The following is a 21,602-nucleotide window of genomic DNA, read 5'->3' on the forward strand; positions in this document are numbered from 1 at the left end:
TGCCGCGTGCACGGGCTGACCATGCTTCATCAGGCCAACCACAAAGTTTGGGTTCTTCCAGCATCCTCATGTTTGGTAATTTTCCAGGTGGCTCAGAAAAAAAAATGTTGCTTATATTTTCTGGTTTATTGTAAAAGATAGAATTCAGATGCAGACAAAGGGAAATGGTGTATACAGCAGGGGAAAGAGGGAGGAGTGGTGTGGGGCTTCCCTCTCCCCAGAGGGCCGCCTGCAGCTCCTCCCTGTCCTCACCAGCCTGGTCTGACCGAGTCTCCTTGCTACAAGAGTCCTCCCAGAGCTCAAAGGCCAACACACCCCCCCCCCCCCGCTCCCCAGAGCTGAGCCGATGGGGGCTCTAAGTTCCAACCTGCTGATCATCCATGTGGACTTTCTGGTGACCAGCCTTGTGCCGAGGTTGCCAAGCCACATCCTAACTCGGCTCACTGACCTAAATCCAAGTGCACCTGTTGTCAGATCAGGCGAGGTGGGCAGCGACCAAAGGAGGCAGATTTAAAATGACCACCAAGGATGCTTTACTGAGATGTCACTCCCGGGCGGAACTCGATCAGACCCACAGAGGGGTCAGGAGAAGGGTCTGAGGAGAAATCGTGTGGGAGCTGGACCAGACTGGACTTTTATGGGGCTTACAGCAGGAAGGGGAGGGCTTGGGACAGGGAAAGGTGTTTTTAGGGTCCCGTGTCCCTTGGAGTTGGTCGGGGGAGTTGGCTGAACTCCAGGATTGGCCTGGGGGTCCTGATGATTGACAGGCTTTAGTCAGAAGATCTCGATGATTGACAGGCGTTTCCTCCGGCACCTGATTGATGTTCCTTTCCCGCCCGGGCTGCTTTGTTCTAAGTCGCCACTAAGTTGCCACCACCGACCTAACACCTGTGCAGCTGAATATGAACAAAAAGGCACCTCGTCATTCACAACCACAGCCTCAAAGCCAGAGGGAGCCCGCAGGCACAGGAGGGAGGGAGGCCATGGCGTAGCCTCTCTGGGGAAATCTCCTAGAAGAGACCCAGAGCTGGAGTTGAGATCTCCGTGCCTTCACCCAGAGAGGAGGGGCTGGCAGAAATGAGAGTGAAGTTCGGTCACCTGGCGAGGAGGTGGGAGCTGCTAGGGCAGCAGAGAGGGACTGGCTGTCACTCGTGGGAGCAGGAAAGTGCAGATTTTTTGCAGACCCAGAATTTGCTGATATCACATTTGGCGTCATTCCAGCCGTCGCCATCGAATTCCGCGCAGTCTTCCTGTCCCAAGTTGTTGGGCTCCGTTGGGTTCCAGTACTTCATGAATCTGCAAAGCCACCTGAATCATGAGCCTCTGCCCAGCCCCCTCTGTGAGCTGTGTTCTGGCTTCTGGAAACCATCTGCCCTGCGCGCACATCTGTCCTGCGCGCACATCTGTCCTGCGCACACATCTGCCCTGCGCGCACGTCTGCCCTGCGCGCACATGCATGCAAGCCTTGCTCAGGACGCCCAATGACATGCCCTGCCCCTTGTCGTCCCCCATGCTTAAAAGGAGCCCCCCAAATCAGGGTGGGACCTTCAGACACAATCCAACCAGCATCCTAAACTCCACACCCCAGACACCTTGCTTAGTGGGCTCTGGCACTCTGGGCCACTCAGATACCTCCCCAGGCCACATATGAGACGTCTGGGGACAGCACTTACAGCCCAGAGCCCACGGAAACGACTCAAGCTAGCCCCTCACCAGGCTGCTCGCTCTGCCTCTCCTCTTCCTCCCTTTTTCTGCACCCTCTGCCTCCCAACGGGCCCCACATCCTCCCCACGTGTCCCCTGTGGTGTGAGGGACAGGGACACTCCCTCTCTTGGGACCTGGGAGTATAACAATCTGTCTCTTCCCCAGAAATGGTGTCCTGTGATTTTCCTGTGTTAGGCCAGGCTGGAAGCTGCTCCTGCAGCTCCGACAGTAGAATTTGGGGCACCGGGCGAAGGAGTGGGGAGCAGCCCACCGACAAGTCAAGCCACAGCTTCGCAACCCCACCCTCCTCATAGCGTGTCCTCATATCCCAGGATCCACCTGAGCGACAGAGGGGAGCCGTCCACCCAGTGCCACGTGGCTTCCTTATTCAGGTCTGACAGCCCCATCCAGGTATGGCCTCTTTTCTTTGTAGTCAGCTGCAGGAAGCTCTGGAGAGGAAGAGGAGGAGACAGGAGGAGCCTCTGTGCCCCATTGTCCTGCTAGTGTCTCCCAATCTTTTGGTGTAGGAAGTGCTTCTTTCAGTCTGACCATCAGCTTTCTAATCTACCAGACCAAGACGCTCTCTTCCAACTTGTACTCAAGTCGTCTGAGCGTCTCCCACGTCTGTATGCTGTGGGCAGTGTGTCCGGCCTGGCATACTGTACACACACAGCCGGCCTCACAACACACGCTTGGTAATATTGCACGTTCGACACGCCTGTTCTGAGCACGTCCATACAAACTTGCCCATGACTAGCGCTGGAGCCAGATTGTATCTGTGCATGACGGCTGGTCAGGCACGTCACCTCTTCTAGCTCTACAACAAGTGACATCCTATGGGTGGGCTGACCTCAGCCGTGGTGGGAATATTTACACCAGGGAAACTGGCAGAGTGACCCACGAGGACCTCGATCCCCACAGACTGAGTTGTTGGGCACTGGGTCAGCACATATGTGGGAATCTCTCGGCATTTCAGGTGTCCCCACACATTTAGAGTTTGTGTGTGTCCCCTGCAAGCTGCCTGGGACCCCTTGTCCATGCCCGTCTCCTCCCTTCCACTGGAGGAAGCAGCCCCTGCTCCAGAAAACCCTGTTCTGACCAACGTCTCCTCCCACGTGGCCAGTGGCCAGATGCCTGCCCCGGACCAGGATGGGGCCCACCATGCACCTGCTCCTCATCGCTGTTGATGATGACTAGTTGGGCCCCCACTTCCTGGCAGGCGGTGACAGAGTCGTGCCAGTTCCGCTGGGACTTGGAGAAGAAGTAACAGTGTCCTTGGAAGAACGTCCAGTCCCAGGGGCAGGGGCGGCACAGGCGGTCTGTTGGGGGAGAGGGTCAGGACCCCTGCTGGGAGGCCATGTTCCCATGTCTGCCCACCTTCAAGCCCTGGAGTCAGGGCCCTCACATGACCCTACACCTGGGTGACTGTCCCCTCCCCATTCCCTGATGTCCCTTCCCCCCAGGAGCCCCCAGGAGTCCTGGTCCCATCTCCTCCAGCCTGGGACGAGCAGGGCTCCAGAGCCCAGGAGACTGGCCTGAGTGCCTACTGTGTGCATGGCCCTCTGTGAGCACCAAGGGCCACTGTCACTGTTATCCTGTGTTCCATAAAATAGCCCAGGAAACTGAGGTTCAGAGAGGACCAAGGACTCAAGCAAAGCCCCACAGCACAGACCCTCTGAGGCCCGGGAGACGCAGTGTCTGGACACTCACTGACTCCTGCCTTCAGCTGGGTCAGCTCCTGGTACACCTTCTCCTGCTTCGCCAGCTCCTGCTCCTGTTCCTGGGAGCTGGGGACCTTGGAGACTGTGCCCAACAAATAGATTGCAACTATTAAACACCGACTGTGTGCCACAGCCCGCACGGGACCCCTACGGACATCCCTTATGTCTAATTAGTTAATCCTGTTGGAGGATGAAGACACCCAGATACACCAGATACACCAGGAGGGCGAGTGGCCCAGGAGCCTCCCTGTGCCTCCCTCGCTCCCCTGCGTAAGAACAAGCATCCAGAAGAGGCTGAGGGACCAGATCCTGCCTCGCCCACCTCCTCCTGGCTCCAGCTGAAGGACCACACCAACCCTCAGGCGGCCCTGACCTTGGACAAGAAGAGCCACCAGGAGCCCAGCGAAGAGCGTGAGGCCGAGCAGCTGCAGCACGAAGGTGTGGCCGTGGCCCAGACACCCTGAGGAGAGAAGGATGGGACTCCAGCGCCCGCGTCCCTGCCTCAGCCTGGTGCGGGGACCGCCTGGCCCCCGTCTCCTGATCCCCAGGGCACCGGATCCCAGGCCTTCATCTCGACCTTTCTGCAGCAGCCCAGCTCCCAATTTCCCCCAAAGGGTCTGGGGTTTCAAACTCGGGGTCTAGAGTCCCCGACCCAAGTGTCCTGGAGGAGCTGTCCACTCCTCCTCAGCCGCATGCCGGCTCTACCTGCCAAACTATCGCAACCAGAAGTTGGCGTCATCTGCAGGTGGACGTGCCTCTGGTGCTCAGCCGTCCTCGTCCGCACTGGCAGAGTGCCAGTCAGCGCCTGGGCAGACTGCGACCACGCTGGCCGCCCAGGCCCCGTCCCCAGCTCCCAGAGTCCCAGCCAGCCTCACCTGGAGGACCCAGTGGCTGCATCCTCACTTCCTTAGAATCAGTCATGGTCGCTGCTGTCCCTCAGTGCCCCGGGCTGCGGGGACCCAGCTTTTATTCCCACCCCACCCCTCTCTGGATGCACTGTCAGGAAGAGGAACAGGGAACTGGGGAAGGGCCCCGAAGAGGGTAGAGGGAGGAGCCTGTGCCTCTTCCACCCCACGGCAGGCAGGGGCTCGAGGTTCCAGCCACTTCTGGGAGGGGTTGGAGGTGGCCTGGGCTCTGAGGCAGGTAGAACTGGTTCACTGGTGCTGCGGCCAGGCTACTGTCGTCTTTGAAAGCAATGACTTATTTTTCTAGAAAGCGACTCTTCATTCCTTCTCCACTGTGGCCAGGGTGGGCCGGCAACGCCTCTGTTTCCCAGAAACACCTCCCCTCTGACCCAGGCTTTGCTGACATCCTCACTTACGGTGCTGACTTGGGACTTGGGGCAGAAGCACGCTTGCGTCCATGTGCTTCATGTCCCCTACAGTGAGGCTCTTTTCTGCTGCCCGTACTCCCTTGTTGAATCTCTCCAGCCTGTGATGGATGATCTGACCTCCTTTTTTACAGTTTGGGTCAATTGGAAGCCCAGCATGGTCAGGACACTGGCTCAAGGTCACACAGCTGGTGAATGGTGGAGCTGGAAATTAATCCTAGACAGTCAGTCCCCACAGTCCACACTGTGGACCAAAGGGAGTCACCTAGTCTTCAGGAGAAAGTATAAAAGAGTTCCGAGCAGCTGAACTCACCACAGTCCAAAATCATGAGAACCCAAGCAGCCACCTACAGACAAATGAAAGAAAACATTGGGTCTTGGCAGATGGAAGTCTATACAGCCAAGAAAAAAAAAACTATCAAAGCATGAAACAACATGCACTTATCTCCCAAAGGAGTAAAGGCCTTCAGACATCCAGAACACGCCCCTAAGACTGGCGTTGGTGCTTTTCCATTCCAAGAACCAATCTTGAAGGGGGCTCTGAGTGGGACTGACATGGAGGAGGATCAAGGACATCTTCAGTGTCCTGAGATGTTTTCACTCTTCTCCGAGAGGAGGCTGGAGGTGTGCTCTCATTGATAAAAGTGACCTGAGATATGGATTGAAGACTTGCACCTTGTACCGGAGGAGTGTTATGTTTAATTTAGAAATTAAAAACACGTGCACAGGTTATGATGAAACACTGGATTTGCCGCCTTATTTTTAATATTTACATAGGAATTTTATTTTATACTAGTTTTGGTAATTTTGCAAAGGTAGCATAGACCTTTCCCGAGTCTGGCTGGGAGGTGGAGACCTGGCAGGTGCCCCATGCTGACCTCTTCCTGAGACAGGTACACAGTCACTGGAAGTGGTAGGTGGGTCTCGCCGTTTTCTCCAACCTCCTTCCTCTGCTACAGAATCCACCCAGGACACTGCTGGGATCTGGACATCACATCCCCTTTGGCTCCTCTGGACGGTGCCAGATGCTGTGACTCTCCTGTTTGGAAGATGCTGACCACGTTGACGTTGACCACAACAGGTCAGCTGTTTGTGGGATGCCCCTAAATCCGCCAGCGTCTGATGTTTACTCCCAGTGGGACACGAAGCACCAGGAGGAACCGGCAGGCAGCACCCGAAGTGGCGACATCAGGAAACGGAGGCAGCAGGGCCAGGGCCAGCTTTTCTGGGAAGAGGGGGGGCGTGGCTAGCTCACCGCCACCAGATGGGCAAAGCTTAACCAAGCAGCTTAATTTGACAAGTGACCCATTTCATTAATGGCACCCAGAGTGGCCTGACCAGGAGGGGGCCGGTTCTTTCAGCCAGGGACCCAAAACCTTGCAGCCCTTCCCTGAAATTCCGGGAACACAGGGCACGTGCTGCACTGTGACAGGTGTTTGGTCCCCTCCCTGTCGCTTCTTCCGAAGTCCCTACCCAGTTTCCTGTTTCTTCCTGAGGGGGAGTAGCCACAGGCAGGGAGTTACAGGGGTGGGGATAAAGGCTGTGGTGCCAGCCGTCCTGGACACTGAAGGACAGCAGTGACCATGAGTGACTTCAAGCAAGTGCGGGTGCAGCAGCTGGACCCCCTGGGTGAGGCTGGGCTGGGACTCGGGAGCCTGGAGGGCCACGGGCACCAGCCTGGGGGGCAGCCTGTCCCGCTCTGACGGATGCTCTGCCCACACAGAGGAGGAGCTGGCGGCCAGCAGCGCCAGAGGCTCCCTCAGCCACCACGTACTCCAGCCGCCCTCCAGAGCAGGCAGCTCTGCAGGTAGAGCAGGGAGGGGGCTGAGGAGGGACAGGGCTCCTGGGCAGCTGCGTCCCGGGGACGAGGAGGTCGGTGTCTGGGCTCTGGGATCCTGGCAGGCGGAGGCCCAGACTGGAGGCTGGAATCTGGGCTCCTGGGTTCTGGGAAGGTGAAAGCTGAGACCTGGACTCCTGGGTCCGTGGACGAGGCCCGGGCCAGGCTGTCCCTGGGCCAGGCCGAGGCAGGGGCCCTGGTGTGCTGAGCCCCTTCCTTCCCTCCTCAGGGTGCCTGAGCTCCAGCTATGCCCTCCTGGGGCTGCAGCTGCTCTCCCTCATGGTCTTGGCTGGGCTCCTGGTGGCCGTCCTTGCCCAAGGTCAGCCCCTGAGGTTTGGAGCTCTGTGGTCTGGCCCTTGGACTTGGGCGGCCAAGGCAGGAGGAGGTGGGATGGACGCTGGGATTCAACCCTTAGCAGGTTCTAGGGTGTGCTCGGCCCCCACACCTCTGGTGCAGGGGTGGGGAGCAGCACAGGAGGGTGCTGGTCCCGCCTTCCCTGGGTGTCAGGGGTCCTCGACTCCAGCTGGGATTAAGAAGGCCTTGGCTCTCAGACACCAGGTCCCTGGGGGCCAGGGCAGTGCATGGAAGCCAGCAGGTCCAGCACTCGGGGCTTCTTTTCTCTTGGCACAGTCTCCAGGGTCCCCAGCTCCCAGGGACAGAAGGTGTGCCAGGAGCTGACCCAGCTGAAGGCAGGAGTCGGTGAGTGACTAGACACCGCCCTCCCAGGGCCTCAGAGGGCCTCCATGCGGTGACACTTTGCTTGGGTCACCAGCCCTCTGGGAGCCTCAGTTTCCTGGGCTATTTTATGGAACACAGGATAACAATGACAGTGGCCCTTGGTGCTCACAGAGGGCCGTGCACACAGTAGGCACTCAGGCCAGTCTCCTGGGCTCTGGAGCCCTGCTCGTCCCAGGCTGGAGGAGATGGGACCAGGACTCCTGGGGGCTCCTGGGGGGAAGGGACATCAGGGAATGGGGAGGGGACAGTCACCCAGGTGCAGGGTCATGTGAGGGCCCTGACTCCAGGGCTTGAAGGTGGGCAGACATGGGAACATGGCCTCCCAGCACGGGTCCTGACCCTCTCCCCCAACAGACCGCCTGTGCCGCCCCTGCCCCTGGGACTGGACGTTCTTCCAAGGACACTGTTACTTCTTCTCCAAGTCCCAGCGGAACTGGCACGACTCTGTCACCGCCTGCCAGGAAGTGGGGGCCCAACTAGTCATCATCAACAGTGATGAGGAGCAGGTGCATGGTGGGCCCCATCCTGGTCCGGGGCAGGCATCTGGCCACTGGCCACCTGGGAGGAGATGTTGGTCAGAACAGGGTTTTCAGGAGCAGGGGCTGCTTCCTCCAGTGGAAGGGGAGGAGACGGGCATGAAGGAGGGTGGTCCCAGGCAGCTTGCAGGGAAAATCTCAGAAAGTCTGGACATGCATAAGTGCTTTGGGAGACACACCTAGAGGGTGACCTGGTGCGCTGGCCGAGCCGCCTGCTCTCAGCGATAACTCGGGGGCGCCGTGCCCATCTCCCTGGTGTAAACCTGCCCCCCCACCCCGTGGTCGCATTCCATGACTAAAACACTCAGGTTCCTCCAGGTGAACTGGGCTGCACAAAATTACTATCTTTGGGTTCTGTGATGGCTCCTCTGACCTTAGGTGTCCTTGGAACAAGAGAGAGAGAGACAGAGAGAGAGAGACAGAGAGAGAGAGAGAGCTGAGCCCTTTTATTGGGGAAAAGCCATTCAAATGAGGCTGGGGTCAGGATTCAGGGGGCTGAGTCTGGCTTCCTGAGGTCTGCTGTCAGCAGGTTGACTGACATCTAGGAAGGCCACACCCAATGGCAGAGCAAGAGAAGGGGACACACAAAGGGCATTTCCATGGAACCTTCTATCCCAAACAGGACAAAGGGGAAGTATTACAAAATAATAAGTGAGTGTAGCTCAGCCCCGGGGGTGTGTCTGCTCGGAAGACTGGCCTTGCTATCTGAGCAGGGGAAAAGCAGAGTCAGGAGCCATGGCTCTACCACAGACCGCAGTGATCTTTCAGATCCCCGTGGTGCATCAGGACCGGAAGGCGTGGTCACTCAATGTGGCTCCCCACACCCGTGGACGATGGCACATGCCTGTAATCCCAGTAGCTGGGGAGTCTGAGGCAGGAGGATTTTGAGTTCAAAACCAGCCTTAGCAGCTTACCAAGGCCCTAAGTAACTCAGTGAGACCCTCTCTCTAAATAAAATACTAAAAAGAATGGGCTGGGGATGTGGCTCAGCCGTCAAGCACCCCTGGGTTCAATCCCTGGTACAAAAAGAAAAGTAGTGTCTGTTTAATACACAAGTTTTAGAGAATGACCTGTCTTGTCTCAGTTACCGATTTCTAGTTGGATTCCCTTATAATCAAAGAACATACTCCACACAATTCCAAGGATTTAAATGTATTGAGGCTTGTTCACATCCCTGGACATCATCTACCTTGATGAATGTTGCCCCGGAGAACGTGGAACTTGAGAAAGCTGTGTACCGTGTGTGTTCTGTAGTTTTGTATTGTGTGTGTGTGTGTGTGTGTGTGTGTGTGTACTAGACTTGATTTAATTTAAAAATTCAGTACAACACAACACCTATTCATGATTTACATTAAAAATTCTTAGCGAGGGGCTGGGGATGTGGCTCAAGCGGTAGCACGCTCGCCTGGCATGCGTGCGGCCCAGGTTCGGTCCTCAGCACCACATACCAACAAAGATGTTGTGTCCGCCGAGAACTAAAAAATAAATATTAAAAAATTCTCTCTCTCAAAAAAAAAAAATTCTTAGTGAATTAGAAATGAGTGAAATGTCCTTAACATGGGAGTGATGTCCCTCGAGAACCCACAACTGTGATGTCTCTCATTACTACTGGAGAAATGTTGGACGGTCCCATTGAAATCAGGAACAAGCATAAGAATGAAATCTGCAGTCTGTAAATCACGTAAACCGCAAAGGGTTTATCTCAAGAGTACATTCACGACTCATCAAACTCCATGAAAGGAAAATAAAATACCGAATTTTCAAGTGGGCAAAACGACAATCCTGCAACACAAGAACACGTAACCTCGTCAGGGACAAAGGGCTTCAGTGGCTATGTCTCTTGAGACTTTTAGGGAGTAGGAGAAAGCCCCCTGACAAAGACATCACATACATGTATTTTAGATGTATGGATGCACAGGGCCACATACATCCCAAAGGATCTGGTACACACATAAGCAGGAGCACACGCGTGGACACACACACACACACACACACACACACACACACACACGCACACTTTTCTTTTGCTTAGATTGGAAAAGAGGTGTAGGTGAAATCCCAGAAGGTTACTGTCTGAACTAAGCTTCTGCTCCAGGCCCCAACAGAGTCACTTATGCTAACGTTCCTAGTCGCCCAGCTGAAAACAAAGTGCTTCTCTCGCTTTCTGACAAGTCTCAGTTCGAGGGATGTCTGCCCAATTTTACAGCCAGGCTGGTATCCACAGGCCTGAAAACAACGCTCTCCCTGCCGTGATCCTCACACAGAAAAGGCCACCTGAAGTAGCCTCAGGTCTGTCCTGGCTCTCGAGTTCTGTCCCCCGGCCTTCGTCCGACAAGGAACGCAACGTGGAAGGAACGGTCCACTTGGGTCTCGTTTCTGCTTTCCCCAGCCCTCCCTCTCTACCCGGCCAGACGTCTTGGCTCCGAGGATTAGAAAATCTGTCCTACTTTAAGCAAGGAAAGTGTTGCTGTGCTCTATGTCGGCACACAAAGCCGCCGGAGATTCAATCCTCAGAACTGGTGCTTATCAGAGGAAAGATCTTACACACACAATCTCAAGGAACTAATTTTAAAAAGAGTCCGATCGATGCCAAACAAGCCCAGAGAAGGAAACAGTGAAGGCAAGAGAGGGAATCAGCACCAGGGGAACCATCGGGAGAGTCCAAGAAATAAAACTGCCTTCAAAATCGGCTTCTGTCAGGGCGAGGGAATTCAGCACACAAGCTGTTCACGAAGGAGCATTTTTGGGGGCCATCCTTGGTGGCAAGGAGCCTGCAGAATTTTTTCCAACAAGCAATCCTGCCCTTCTGACACTAGTCACCAAGAGGGAACATCAGATTCCTCAAGTCGGTCCCCTGAGACTAACCCCTCTTCTGCTGCACCCTCCTGGGGGCCCTGGGCTGGTCAGGCCCCCGCGGGCCAGCCCTCTGGCTTTGTCTGCCCAACCTCCACTCCAGATGGATGCACAGGAACTCAGAAACACACACTTTGCTTGCACTTACAGGTTTATTTTAAGGACACTGATAAGGGAAACACTGGTTTATTATGAAGGAAACCGACACACGGAACAGGTGAACCCAAGAAGGGAGGGAGAGAACCTTGTGGGGTGCGTCTGTGCCTCTCCCAGGGGCCACCCTCCGACACTTCCTCATGTCCCCCAGCTGTGGAACTGCCAAAGCTCCTCTTCCGGAATTTGTATAGCTCCGTCTCCACGCCCCTCCCTGGAGATTTAGCGGTTGTTCCCATCCTCAGGTTCCTAGAGACGCCCGACTAAGTCACCTGATGAGTCTAAATTCAGGTGTGAGGGAGCAGACTAAAATACCCAAGGGCACACCCACGGCTCAATATCGGCGCCAAGAGCAAACAGATCTTCTGTTATGTCCGCCAAGGGGAGCACGGTGGGGCAGAGGAAGAGGTCTGACAGAGCCACCGCTGACCCCCCGGGAGCCATGGCACCAGAAGGGTCCTTCAGAGCTGCCCCATGTTGGCCCACCACGGCCACATCTTCACCCTCCTGCACCCGCATGGGATGGGGCAGGAAGGGAACCCACCCACAGGAAGCAGCTCCCTGTAGGAGACCCGAGGCAGGAGGGGACTGCCCGCAGCCAGGCCGCTTGTCCTTCCTTGAAGAGAGATCCGGAGCCGGGCTGCAGGGTCCACTGGGCATCACAGGAGAGGGAGCGAGGGTCATCATCCTCCGACTCTCTTGAGTCGTTGGCTGGAGAACCCCTTCCCGGCGGCATCCAGCCTGCAGGAGGAGCTGCAGCAACCAGGGAAGGTCCCCGGGCCAGGGCTGCAGGGAGGTGGACGGAAGTTGAGCAGATGGAAGGAAGGTATGCAGGGACAGAGGACAGGGGACAGTGAGGCTGCACCTGGCCACCAAACCCTACAGGGAAGGCAGAGTAGATGAATGGACTGCCCCAGGTCCTGATGCACCAGACACCTGGTCACCGCATTCAACCATAAAGGGGGACCAGAAACCCAACCGCTAAGCCCGCGAGAACCTGCAGACATCGAAGGAAGGACCCTCGCCGTCCAGCCCCTTAGATGGCGAGGACTCCAAGACAGGGAATCCGGGCTTTGCTAAGATCCAGGGCTCACAGGCAAGAGGAGGGACACTGGGGTCAAGCTCGACCACCTGTCCGGCCAGGTCGGGTGGCGGTGACAGGTGAGAGAAACCGCGTTCAGGTGTTGGGGCAGGAGGAGGAGGAGGTCTTGCAGACCCAGAATTTCTCAGCGTCACACTTGGCGTCATTCCAGCCGCTGTCAGTGATCTCCGCACAGTCTTCCTCCCCCACGTTGTTGGGCTCGCCTTCGTTCCAGTACGTGAGGCTGCAAATCCATCCACACCGTGAGCCACAGCCCCCTCCGGGGACAGTCTCTGCTCCGGGACATCGGATGCCCCCTCTCTGGCATCTGCCCTGCATGCACACGGCAGGCCTGGCTTGTGGACGCCCAGGGACGTGCCTGGGTCAGGACCTTGACGGACCCCGGTAACCCCAAGCTGGGGGTGGGATTTCCAGTCTGCACCGCGCACTGCCCACGCTGTGCTCAGTGGGCCCTGGGCCCCTTACACCTGCCACCGCCACCCGCTGACCAACACCAGACATGAGGGGTGGCTCTTCCCCAGAACCCACCGAAAAGGTTCCAGGTGGCCCTTCCCAAGCCGCTCGCCCTGCCTCGCAGGTCCTTCCGGTGGACGCCACAATAAAGGCTCTTGCCCGCAGCCCCTCCCTCCTCATCCTCTGCTCCTGCCCTTGCCCTGGGGGCCCTTCGAGGGGTGAGATTGGCTGCTTCTCTTGGGGTCTTTGAGGTCTCACAAGCTCTCGACCCTAATCTGGTGGCCCTCCCAGACCTCAGGCTTCCTACTAGGACCCTGGTTCTACGTCACCCACCCAGCAGCCAGGAGCTCCTCCCGAGGCTCTGACAGTGCAGCTTCGGGACCTGCCCTCCCGTCTGAACGTGGGCATGAAGACCCCCTTCCTCAACACAAACGACGGACTCTCGGGACCAGGGCAACAGGGAGAGCAGGGGACCCACCAGGATAGCTCAAGAACCCCCGTTTCAGAACCCACCCCACTCTACCGCCCGCCCGTCCCCTCATCTGAGGACCTACCTGGGTGACAGAGGTGACCCATCCACCCAGTGCCATGTGGCTTCCTCGTTCAGGTCTGACAGTCCCATCCAGGTGCTGCCTTTATTCTTAGAAATCTGCAGCAGGAAGTTCTGGAGGGAGAGGAGGAGTCAGGGAGAGCTCTGCCTCCATTTCCACCTGCTGACTCTCCAGTCTCCTGACAGGAAGTTCTGCTTGCAGCCTGACCTTCAGCCTTCTAATGTTCCAGGTCCCATCCATGTTCAGGAGGTCTGTGTGGCTCTCATAACTGTGCCCTACGGACAGATGTGTCCTGACTTGCACACTGACTGTGCACAGCGGCCTCTCGTCACACACACTTGGCGACGTGACATGTTTAGCTGGGTGCTGAGTTCTGAGCATTTCCACAGGAAGTTACTCATGCGTGACAGGGTTCAATGTGCGGAGCTGGATGGAACCTTCGTGCCCGCCAATCACGCACATGCCCTCTTTGCAGCTCTGCACGGAGTGAGTCCCAGGGACGCAGGAACATGACCACGGGGCGGGGGCAGGTTTACACCAGGGACATGGGCACGGCGCCCCCGAGTGCTTGTCATCCCTGAGAGCAGGCGGCTCCCCTGGCCAGCGCACCAGGTCACCCTCTAGGTGTGTCTCCCAAAGCACTCACGCATGTCCAGACCTCCTGTGAGGCTCCCTGTGAGCCGCCTGGGACCCCCTGTCCATGCCCGTCTCCTCCCTTCCACTGGAGGAAGCAGCCCCTGCTCCTGAAAACCCTGTTCTGACCAACGTCTCCTCCCACGTGGCCAGTGGCCAGATGCCTGCCCCGGACCAGGATGGGGCCCACCATGCACCTGCTCCTCAGCGCTGTTGATGACGACTAGTTGGGCCCCCACTTCCTGGCAGGCGGTGACAGAGTCGTGCCAGTTCCGCTGGGACTTGGAGAAGAAGTAACAGTGTCCTTGGAAGAACGTCCAGTCCCAGGGGCAGGGGCGGCACAGGCGGTCTGTTGGGGGAGAGGGTCAGGACCTGTGCTGGGAGGCCATGTTCCCGTGTCTGCCCACCTTCAAGCCCTGGAGTCAGGGCCCTCACATGACCCTGCACCTGGATGACTGTCCCCTCCCCATTCCCTGATGTCCCTTCCCCCCAGGAGCCCCCAGGAGTCCTGGTCCCATCTCCTCCAGCCTGGGACGAGCAGGGCTCCAGAGCCCAGGAGACTGGCCTGAGTGCCTACTGTGTGCACGGCCCTCTGTGAGCACCAAGGGCCACTGTCACTGTTATCCTGTGTTCCCACAAAATAGCCCAGGAAACTGAGGCTCCCAGAGGGCTGGTGACCCAAGCAAAGTGTCACCGCATGGAGACCCTCTGGAGCCCTGGGAGGGCGGTGTCTGGTCACTCACCGACTCTTGCCTTCAGCTGGGTCAGCTCCTGGCACACCTTCTGTCCCTGGGAGCTGGGGACCCTGGAGACTGTGCCAAGAGAAAAGAAGCCCCGAGTGCTGGACCTGCTGGCTTCCATGCACTGCCCTGGCCCCCAGGGACCTGGTGTCTGAGAGCCAAGGCCTTCTTAATCCCAGCTGGAGACGAGGACCCCTGACACCCAGGGAAGGCGGGACCAGCACCCCCCTGTGCTGCTCCCCACCCCTGCACCAGAGGTGTGGGGGCCGAGCACACCCTAGAACCTGCTAAGGGTTGAATCCCAGCGTCCATCCCACCTCCTCCTGCCTTGGCCGCCCAAGTCCAAGGGCCAGACCACAGAGCTCCAAACCTCAGGGGCTGACCTTGGGCAAGGACGGCCACCAGGAGCCCAGCCAAGACCATGAGGGAGAGCAGCTGCAGCCCCAGGAGGACATAGCTGGAGCTCAGGCACCCTGAGGAGGGAAGGAAGGGGCTCAGCACACCAGGGCCCCTGCCTCGGCCTGGCCCAGGGACCCAGGAGTCCAGGGCTCATCTTCCACCTTCCCAGAACCCAGGAGCCCAGATTCCAGCCTCCAGTCTGGGCCTCCGCCTGCCAGGATCCCAGAGCCCGGACACCGACCTCCTCGTCCCCAGGACGCAGCTGCCCAGGAGCCCGTCCCTCCTCAGCCCCTCCCTGCTCTACCTGCAGAGCTGCCTGCTCTGGAGGGCGGCTGGAGTACGTGGTGGCTGAGGGAGCCTCTGGCGCTGCTGGCCGCCAGCTCCTCCTCTGTGTGGGCAGAGCATCCGTCAGAGCGGGACAGGCTGCCCCCCAGGCTGGTGCCCGTGGCCCTCCAGGCTCCCGAGTCCCAGCCCAGCCTCACCCAGGGGGTCCAGCTGCTGCACCCGCACTTGCTTGAAGTCACTCATGGTCACTGCTGTCCCTCAGTGTCCAGGACGGCTGGCACCACAGCCTTTATCCCCACCCCTATAACTCCCTGCCTGTGGCTACTCCCCCTCAGGACGAAACAGGAAACTGGGTAGGGACTTCGGAAGAAACGACAGGGAGGGGTCTGAGTATCTGTCACGAGCCCTGTGTTCCCGGAATTTCAGGGAAGGGCTGCAAGGTTTTGGGTCCCTGGCTGAAAGAACCGGCCCCCTCCTGGTCAGGCCACTCTGGGTGCCACTAATGAAATGGGTCACTTGTCAAATTAAGCTTCTTGGCTAACCTTCGCCCACCTGGTGGTGGTGAGCTACCCACACCCCCCTCTCTCCAGAAACGCTGGCCCTGGCCCTGATGTCTCCGTTTGCTGACGTCCCCACTTCGGGTGCTTTCTGCTGACCTGGGACTTGACTGAGTCATCATTGCCTCTGTGTATTTTAGGCCTCCTGTAGGCACGAACTTTTCTAATTAGTTATACACGACAGCAGAATGCGTTTTGACACATCATACATAAGTGGAGTGTACCTGCTCATTCTCTGGTTGTTCATGACGTAAAATCACACCAGTCCTGTCATCATGCATGCACATACGGCCATAATATCTGATTCATTCCACTGTCCTTCCCACTCCCACAGCCCCTCCCCTCTTACCACCCCCCACCCCCGTCTAATCCAAAGTACCTCTATTCTTCTGCAGCCCCCACCCCCAATTGTGAATTAGGATCCGCAAGTCGGAGAAAACATTCAGCTTTGGTTTTTGGGGGGCCTGGCTTATTTCACTTAGCATGATATTCTCCGGTACCTGGTCGATGCCATAGTTACATTCTTCTTTAAAGCTGAGTAATATTCCTTTGTGTATATATACCACATTTTCTTTATTCATTCATCTATTGAAGGGAAGGTAGGTTTGTCCCACTGTTTAGCTATTGTGAATCGAGCTGCTCTAAACATTGATGTGGCTGCGTCCCTGCTGATTTTAAGTTTTTTGGGTATAAGCCTAGGAGTGGGATACCTGGGTCAAATGGTGGTCCATGCCAAGTTTCCTGAAGAATCTCCACACCACTTTCCATAGTTTGCAGTCCCACCAGCAATGTATGAGTGTACCTTTTCCCCCACATCCTAACAACATTTATTGCTGCTTGTGTTCTTTTTTTTAAAAAACGATTTTTTTAAAAGAGAGAGAAAATTTTTTTAATATTTATTTTTTAGTTTTTGGTGGACACAACATCTTTGTTTGTATGTGGTGCTGAGGATCGAACCCGGGCCGCACGCATGCCAGGCGAGCACGCTACCGCTTGAGCCACATCCCCAGCCCCAACTGCTGCTGCTTGTGTTCTTGACAATTGCCTTTCTGATTGGAGTCAGAGGAAGTCTCAGTGTAGTTTTGATTTGCAACCCTCTGATTGCTAGAGATGGTGACCATTTTTTCGTATATTTGTTGATTGATTGTATTTCTTCTGTGAAGTGTCATTCAGGGACTTTTCTAACTATTTTACATACTCGTTCATTTAACCTCTCCACCCCATAGTAGATGGTCTGCTGTCTGTTTTACAGTTGTGAGAAACTGAAGCCCTGCAAAGTTGGGCTACTGGCCACAGTCACAAAGCTGGTTAATGGTGAAGCTGGAATATGAACCCAGAGAGTCTGCCCTCACACTCTCCCCTGTAAATCAAAGAGAGTTAAATAGTCCCAAGAAAGAAAACCAAGTCTCCCAGAAACTTTATTCAGAATTATTCCAAGCTGAAAAACCCAAGTGGTCACCAGTAGATAAATGGGAAAAAAAAAAGTATATTCACAGAATGGAATACTATACAACAATTAAAAAAGCAGTCTACTGAGTTGGAACACATATGAACCTCTTAAAAATGTGAAAGAGCCAAAACATGAAGTGTATTACTGTAAGATTTTGTTTTCTGTGGATTTCAATAACAGGTAGAAATAATCTTTAAACAATTTTTTTTTATTTATCAATGGACCTTTATTTTACTTTGTTTATTTATATGTGGTGCTGAGACTCAAACCCAGTTTCTGGCACTTGCTAGGCAAGCACTCCACCACTGAGCCACAGCCCCAGCCTCTAGAAATAATCTTTGATGAGATGATGGGGTGACCAGGAGGGCTGAGTGGAGATTGACCAGAGAGGGTGTAAGAAAGTGCTAGAAATGTTCTCTGTTTGGACCTGAGAGGCGGCCACAGGGGTGACCTGCATACTGAAGGCTTGAGCATTGCATGGTGCGCTGTGTATCTCAGTCTGAAGATGGCAGATTCCTTTGGGCATCGTGACCAAGAGCAAGGGTTTCTTCTTCTCTTCTTTATTGTTTAATAAACGGTTAACTAACATTTATTTTTAAATAAACGATTAAGCAGATTTAGATTTGTGGCGGAGGTTTCCAGTCCCCTGAGGCTGACCCTCTCCACAGCAAGAAGTGACCACCGTGGTCTCACCCGCTGCCGTGGCCCGCGATCCGCATTCTCTCGCTGCACCGCCGTCCGTCCTCCGCCCATCGCCATGGAAGAGGAAATCGCCGGGCGCTGGTCATTGACAATGGCTCCGGCATGTGCAAAGCTGGCTTTGCCGGCGATGACGCCCCCCCCCCCGCCCCGGGGCCGTGTTCCCCTCCATCGTGGGGCGCCCCCCGCCACCAGGGCGTGATGGTGGGCATGGGCCAGAAGGACTCGTACGTGGGTGACGAGGCCCAGAGCAAGCGTGGCATCCTGACCCTGAAGCACCCCATCGAGGTCACCAAGTGGGACGACATGGAGAAGATCTGGCACCATACCTTCTACCATGAGCTGCGCGTGGCCCTCGAGGAGCGCCTGGTGCTGCTGACGGAGGCCCCCCTGAACCCCAAGGCCAACAGAGAGAAGATGACCCAGATCATGTTGGAGACCTTCAACACACCGGCCATGTATGTGGCCGTCCGGGCTGTGCTGTCCCTGTACGCCTCTGGGCGCACCACTGTCATGGACTCTGGTGACCGGGTCACCCACACAGTGCCCATCTATGAGGGCTACGCCCTTCCCCACGCCATCCTGCGTCTGGACCTGGCTGGCCAGGACCTGACAGACTACCTCATGAAGATCCTGAGAGCGCTGCTACAGCTTCACCACCACGGCCGAGCGGGATGGTGCACAACATCAAGGAGAAGCTGTGCTTCCTATCGCTGACAGGATGCAGAAGGAGATCACAGCCCTGGCCCCCAGCACCAGGAAGATCAAGATTATGGCGCCCCCTGAGCGCAAGTACTCTGTGTGGATCGGTGGCTCCATCCTGCCCTCATTGTCCACCTTCCAGCAGATGTGGATCAGCAAGCAGGAGTACGAGGAGTCGGGCCCCTCCGTTGTCCACCGCAAATGCCTCTAGATGGACTGAGCAGGTGCCAGGCACCTGCTGCATGAGCTGAATCTGAAGTATAAATTTGCTCTGTGTAGAGAATCAGAGGTAACTGCGTTACTATTACTGTCCTTGATGGAGTCTGCCTGCAAACGGGATATTCTGTCAAGGTATAGATAAGTAACAGCAGACATGCTTGAAAACGAGGTGTCTGCTGTCCTTGGGAGGGCCTACTTGCAAACGAGAGGCTCCTTCAAGGTTTAGATAAGGCAACAGCGGACATGCTTGAAAACGAGGTGTCTGCTGTCCTTGGGAGGACTTGCGTGCAAACGGGATGTTCTGCCAAGTGGGCTAGGAGGGCGCTGAGAAAAATTTTATTATCTGTTCTTAACAAAGAGCAGAGCTCAACATACTCCGGGCCGAGAATAGATGAGCCATAAGAAGCGGGTCACTTGTGATTAGAAAGTAAAACTTCTGTGTGCTATGTTTAATTAGCTGAAAGACCTGATTTATTGATGTTGGAAGGCTGCCTTCTTTGTTCACAATACTATAAAAAGATTGCTTGTACACAATAAAGGACTTTTTTTCTGCTGCTGCTTCGCTTGCTCTGCTTCTTCTTCTTCTTTCTTTTCCCATGCTGACCTGCAAGTGAATTACTGCAACACTCTGGCAAATGTATACACCTCATGCTAGCCTCATGAAACTGGAATAAGCCTTTGAAAAGAAATTGTCCTTGAAGCTTGTATCTGATGTCAGCACTGGAACGTAGAACTCGTTGCTGATTTTGACCTTGTATTCAAGTTAACTGTTCCCTTGGTGTATGTTTAATGCCCTGTGCATATCTTTGATTTAAGCCTTTAGTCCATGTGGCTCGGTCACCTGGTACCTGAGGTGAGAGCGTGCATAAAGGAGAAGTCTGTGGCTTAACCAATCTGAGACCACAGAAGTGATCTGGGCGGGGTATTCATGTGTCGGCTGACAGACCTCCAGGGTTGCTCGGGCTGGCAAGAGTTCCTGGGCCAGCTGTCACTTCTTGCCGGTCTAACAGGGTGGGAAAGTCCGAGCCTTGGGACCCAGTTTCCGTTCTTACCCATGTTCTCCCGCCTGACCACCATTGGTTATGACTTGCCTTGAGTTGGAAACGGTTTGCATTTACATCTGTAAATTTATTCATTTGAATTTATGTAAGGTTTTTTTGTACTCAATTCTTTACCAGATGACAAAATTTTTGGTTTTCTACTGTGATGTGAGAACATTAGGCCCCAGCAACACTTTGAGTAAGGAAAAATAAAGTGCTACAATACACTGGAAAAAAAAAAAAAAAAAAGAAGTGACCACCGCAGCAAATCGCCCACATGGGCTGCTGAGTTAGTCCAAGCACAGAGGAAGCCGCACCCGTCACGGGTGGCACTATTTCCCCTACCCTTCCTCCTCTGCTCCCGGGTCCCATCAAGGAAGCACATTACGGTCAGACTTCTCATCCCTCAGAGCTTTCACAGCTGACAGTTTCTCTGGCTTCGATTTTGATTCCCTTGATCATTTGAGGACTGCAGCTAGGTACCTTGCAGAACGCTCTTGGTTTGTCCGTGTCTGGTATTTGGGGTGGGTGAAGCGCCGTTCTGAACACCTCTGCAGTTCAGGGTGAGGCATCCATAGGGCCTGCAGAAGAGGAGGTGAAGCTTGGTGATTCGGCTCAGGTGAGGTTTGCCATGTTTCCTCACCATTACCTCATGCTCAGCTCATCATTCTGGACACTTCTATAAGCAGCATGAGAAAACTGACCACTGCACAAACCATGTAGAGCATAAAATCCACCTCAGAATCCCAATGCATTGAATGCAAGCATTCAGTAAAACTCAAAACTGATTCATGGGTTATATTTTTATTCAACACTTTTATTTAAAAATAATAGTCGATTAGAAATGCAATGAAATGCCCAGTAGCTTGGGAGGCTGAGGCAGAAGGATTGCAAGTTCAAACTCAGCAACTTAGTGAGGCTCAACAAGATCTGTCTCTAAATAAAATATTAAAAGGGCTACAAATGTGGCCCAGTGGTTAAGTGCTCCTGGGTTCAATTCCTGGAGGAAGGAAGGAAGGAAGGAAGGAAGGAAGGAAGGAAGGAAGGAAGGAAGGAAGGAAGGAAGGAGAGAGAGAGAGAAGGAAAGGAGAGGAGAAGAAAGGAGAGCAAGAAGGAAAGAAATGGCCCTTAATGTGATAGTGGTGTCCATCAAGAACCCACAGCCAACCTCTTCCTACTGGAGAAACCTTAAAAACCATTTCCACTGATGTTGAAAAAAAAAATGAAGTGAAACCCGAAAGACTAGAAGAAAATGCTTGGAAATCATGTATCATACTGATTTCATACCCAGAATGTGTGCACAACTCCTAAAACCTAAGAAGAAGAAAATAACACAGCACACTAGTTTTTAAATGAGAAAAAATACAACTGAAGAACAGAAAAATAAGTAGCTCAAATAAGAGACAAAGGACTTGAGTGCACTTGTCTCCAAAGAAGATATGCAAACAGCTGGTGGGAACATGAAAAGGTGTTCAACATGGTTCATCGTCAGGGAAATGTGCATCAAAATCACAACGAGGGCTGGGGTTGTGGCTCAGGGATAGAGCACTTGCCTGGCATGCATGAGGAACTGGGTTTGATCCCCAGCATCACATAAAAAAACTAAATAAACAAAGTAAAGGTATTGTGTCCATCTACAACTAAAAATATTTTTTTTTTAAAAATCACAATGAGATATCATCTTGTACTCACAGGATGAGAGCTATAAAAATAACAAAATTACAAATTTTGGAAGACTGTGGAGAAATTTGATCCTTTGTAGAGTGTTAGTGGGGAAGTAAAATGGTGGAAAACATATGTCAGTTTCTCAAGAAATTACAAATAGAATTACCACATAATCCAGCAATCACAATTCTGTGCATATAGCTAATAAGACAAGAGCAAATATTCAAAAATATTT

At 54.5% G+C, this 21,602-nt stretch overlaps 3 protein-coding genes and 1 pseudogene across 6 annotated transcripts; 2 read left to right on the top strand and 2 right to left on the bottom strand.

Annotated features, from left to right (window-relative positions):
- Positions 1–107: 107 nt before the first annotated feature.
- LOC101970376 (CD209 antigen-like protein C) lies at positions 108–4,568 on the bottom strand. Its single transcript, XM_040290543.2, has 7 exons — positions 4,301–4,568; positions 3,799–3,885; positions 3,415–3,507; positions 2,872–3,023; positions 2,044–2,153; positions 1,099–1,296; positions 108–896 (listed from the first exon to the last, which is right to left on the bottom strand). Exons 1-6 carry the CDS (start codon positions 4,344–4,346, stop codon positions 1,146–1,148), a joined length of 639 nt encoding a protein of 212 aa, XP_040146477.2. The 5' UTR covers positions 4,347–4,568; the 3' UTR covers positions 108–896; positions 1,099–1,145.
- A 1,344-nt stretch (positions 4,569–5,912) lies between these two features.
- Positions 5,913–12,606, top strand: LOC106145102 (CD209 antigen-like protein A). 2 transcript variants are annotated; one of them, XM_021730958.3, is made up of 5 exons: positions 5,913–6,384; positions 6,479–6,562; positions 6,822–6,911; positions 7,223–7,291; positions 7,685–12,606. In XM_021730958.3, the coding sequence occupies exons 1-5, from the start codon at positions 6,339–6,341 to the stop codon at positions 8,047–8,049; spliced, it is 654 nt and encodes a 217-aa protein (XP_021586633.2). In that variant the 5' UTR covers positions 5,913–6,338; the 3' UTR covers positions 8,050–12,606. The 2 variants fall into 2 exon arrangements, with proteins under 2 accessions (XP_021586633.2, XP_040146475.2); XM_040290541.2 differs by lacking the exon at positions 6,822–6,911.
- LOC101969790 (CD209 antigen-like protein A) lies at positions 10,853–15,376 on the bottom strand. Of its 3 annotated transcripts, none has more exons than XM_005332124.5 (7): positions 15,233–15,376; positions 15,055–15,138; positions 14,735–14,824; positions 14,355–14,423; positions 13,809–13,960; positions 12,982–13,091; positions 10,853–12,197 (listed from the first exon to the last, which is right to left on the bottom strand). In XM_005332124.5, the coding sequence occupies exons 1-7, from the start codon at positions 15,276–15,278 to the stop codon at positions 12,050–12,052; spliced, it is 699 nt and encodes a 232-aa protein (XP_005332181.2). In that variant the 5' UTR covers positions 15,279–15,376; the 3' UTR covers positions 10,853–12,049. The 3 variants fall into 3 exon arrangements, with proteins under 3 accessions (XP_005332181.2, XP_077891225.1, XP_040146474.2); XM_078035099.1 differs by having other exon boundaries at positions 14,669–14,824; XM_040290540.2 differs by lacking the exon at positions 14,735–14,824.
- A 2,408-nt stretch (positions 15,377–17,784) lies between these two features.
- On the top strand, positions 17,785–19,190 carry LOC101962598 (actin, cytoplasmic 1-like; annotated as a pseudogene).
- Positions 19,191–21,602: the final 2,412 nt, after the last annotated feature.

This window comes from Ictidomys tridecemlineatus, chromosome 2 (assembly GCF_052094955.1).
Source record: "Ictidomys tridecemlineatus isolate mIctTri1 chromosome 2, mIctTri1.hap1, whole genome shotgun sequence".
In the NCBI taxonomy this organism is placed as follows: domain Eukaryota; kingdom Metazoa; phylum Chordata; class Mammalia; order Rodentia; family Sciuridae; genus Ictidomys; species Ictidomys tridecemlineatus.

Coding starts and splice junctions, on each gene's coding strand:
- LOC101969790 (XM_078035099.1), bottom strand. CDS start 15,278: ATGAGTGACTTCAAGCAAGTGCGGGTGCAGCAGCTGGACCCCCTGG. Junction 13,092..13,808: donor TCAACAGCGCTGAGGAGCAG/GTGCATGGTGGG, acceptor CTCTCCCTCCAG/AACTTCCTGCTGCAGATTTC. Junction 12,198..12,981: donor GGGTCACCTCTGTCACCCAG/GTAGGTCCTCAG, acceptor ATGGATTTGCAG/CCTCACGTACTGGAACGAAG.
- LOC106145102 (XM_021730958.3), top strand. CDS start 6,339: ATGAGTGACTTCAAGCAAGTGCGGGTGCAGCAGCTGGACCCCCTGG. Junction 6,385..6,478: donor GCAGCAGCTGGACCCCCTGG/GTGAGGCTGGGC, acceptor CTGCCCACACAG/AGGAGGAGCTGGCGGCCAGC. Junction 6,912..7,222: donor GGTGGCCGTCCTTGCCCAAG/GTCAGCCCCTGA, acceptor CTCTTGGCACAG/TCTCCAGGGTCCCCAGCTCC.
- LOC101970376 (XM_040290543.2), bottom strand. CDS start 4,346: ATGACTGATTCTAAGGAAGTGAGGATGCAGCCACTGGGTCCTCCAG. Junction 3,886..4,300: donor GCAGCCACTGGGTCCTCCAG/GTGAGGCTGGCT, acceptor TTCTCTCCTCAG/GGTGTCTGGGCCACGGCCAC. Junction 2,154..2,871: donor TCAACAGCGATGAGGAGCAG/GTGCATGGTGGG, acceptor CTTCCTCTCCAG/AGCTTCCTGCAGCTGACTAC.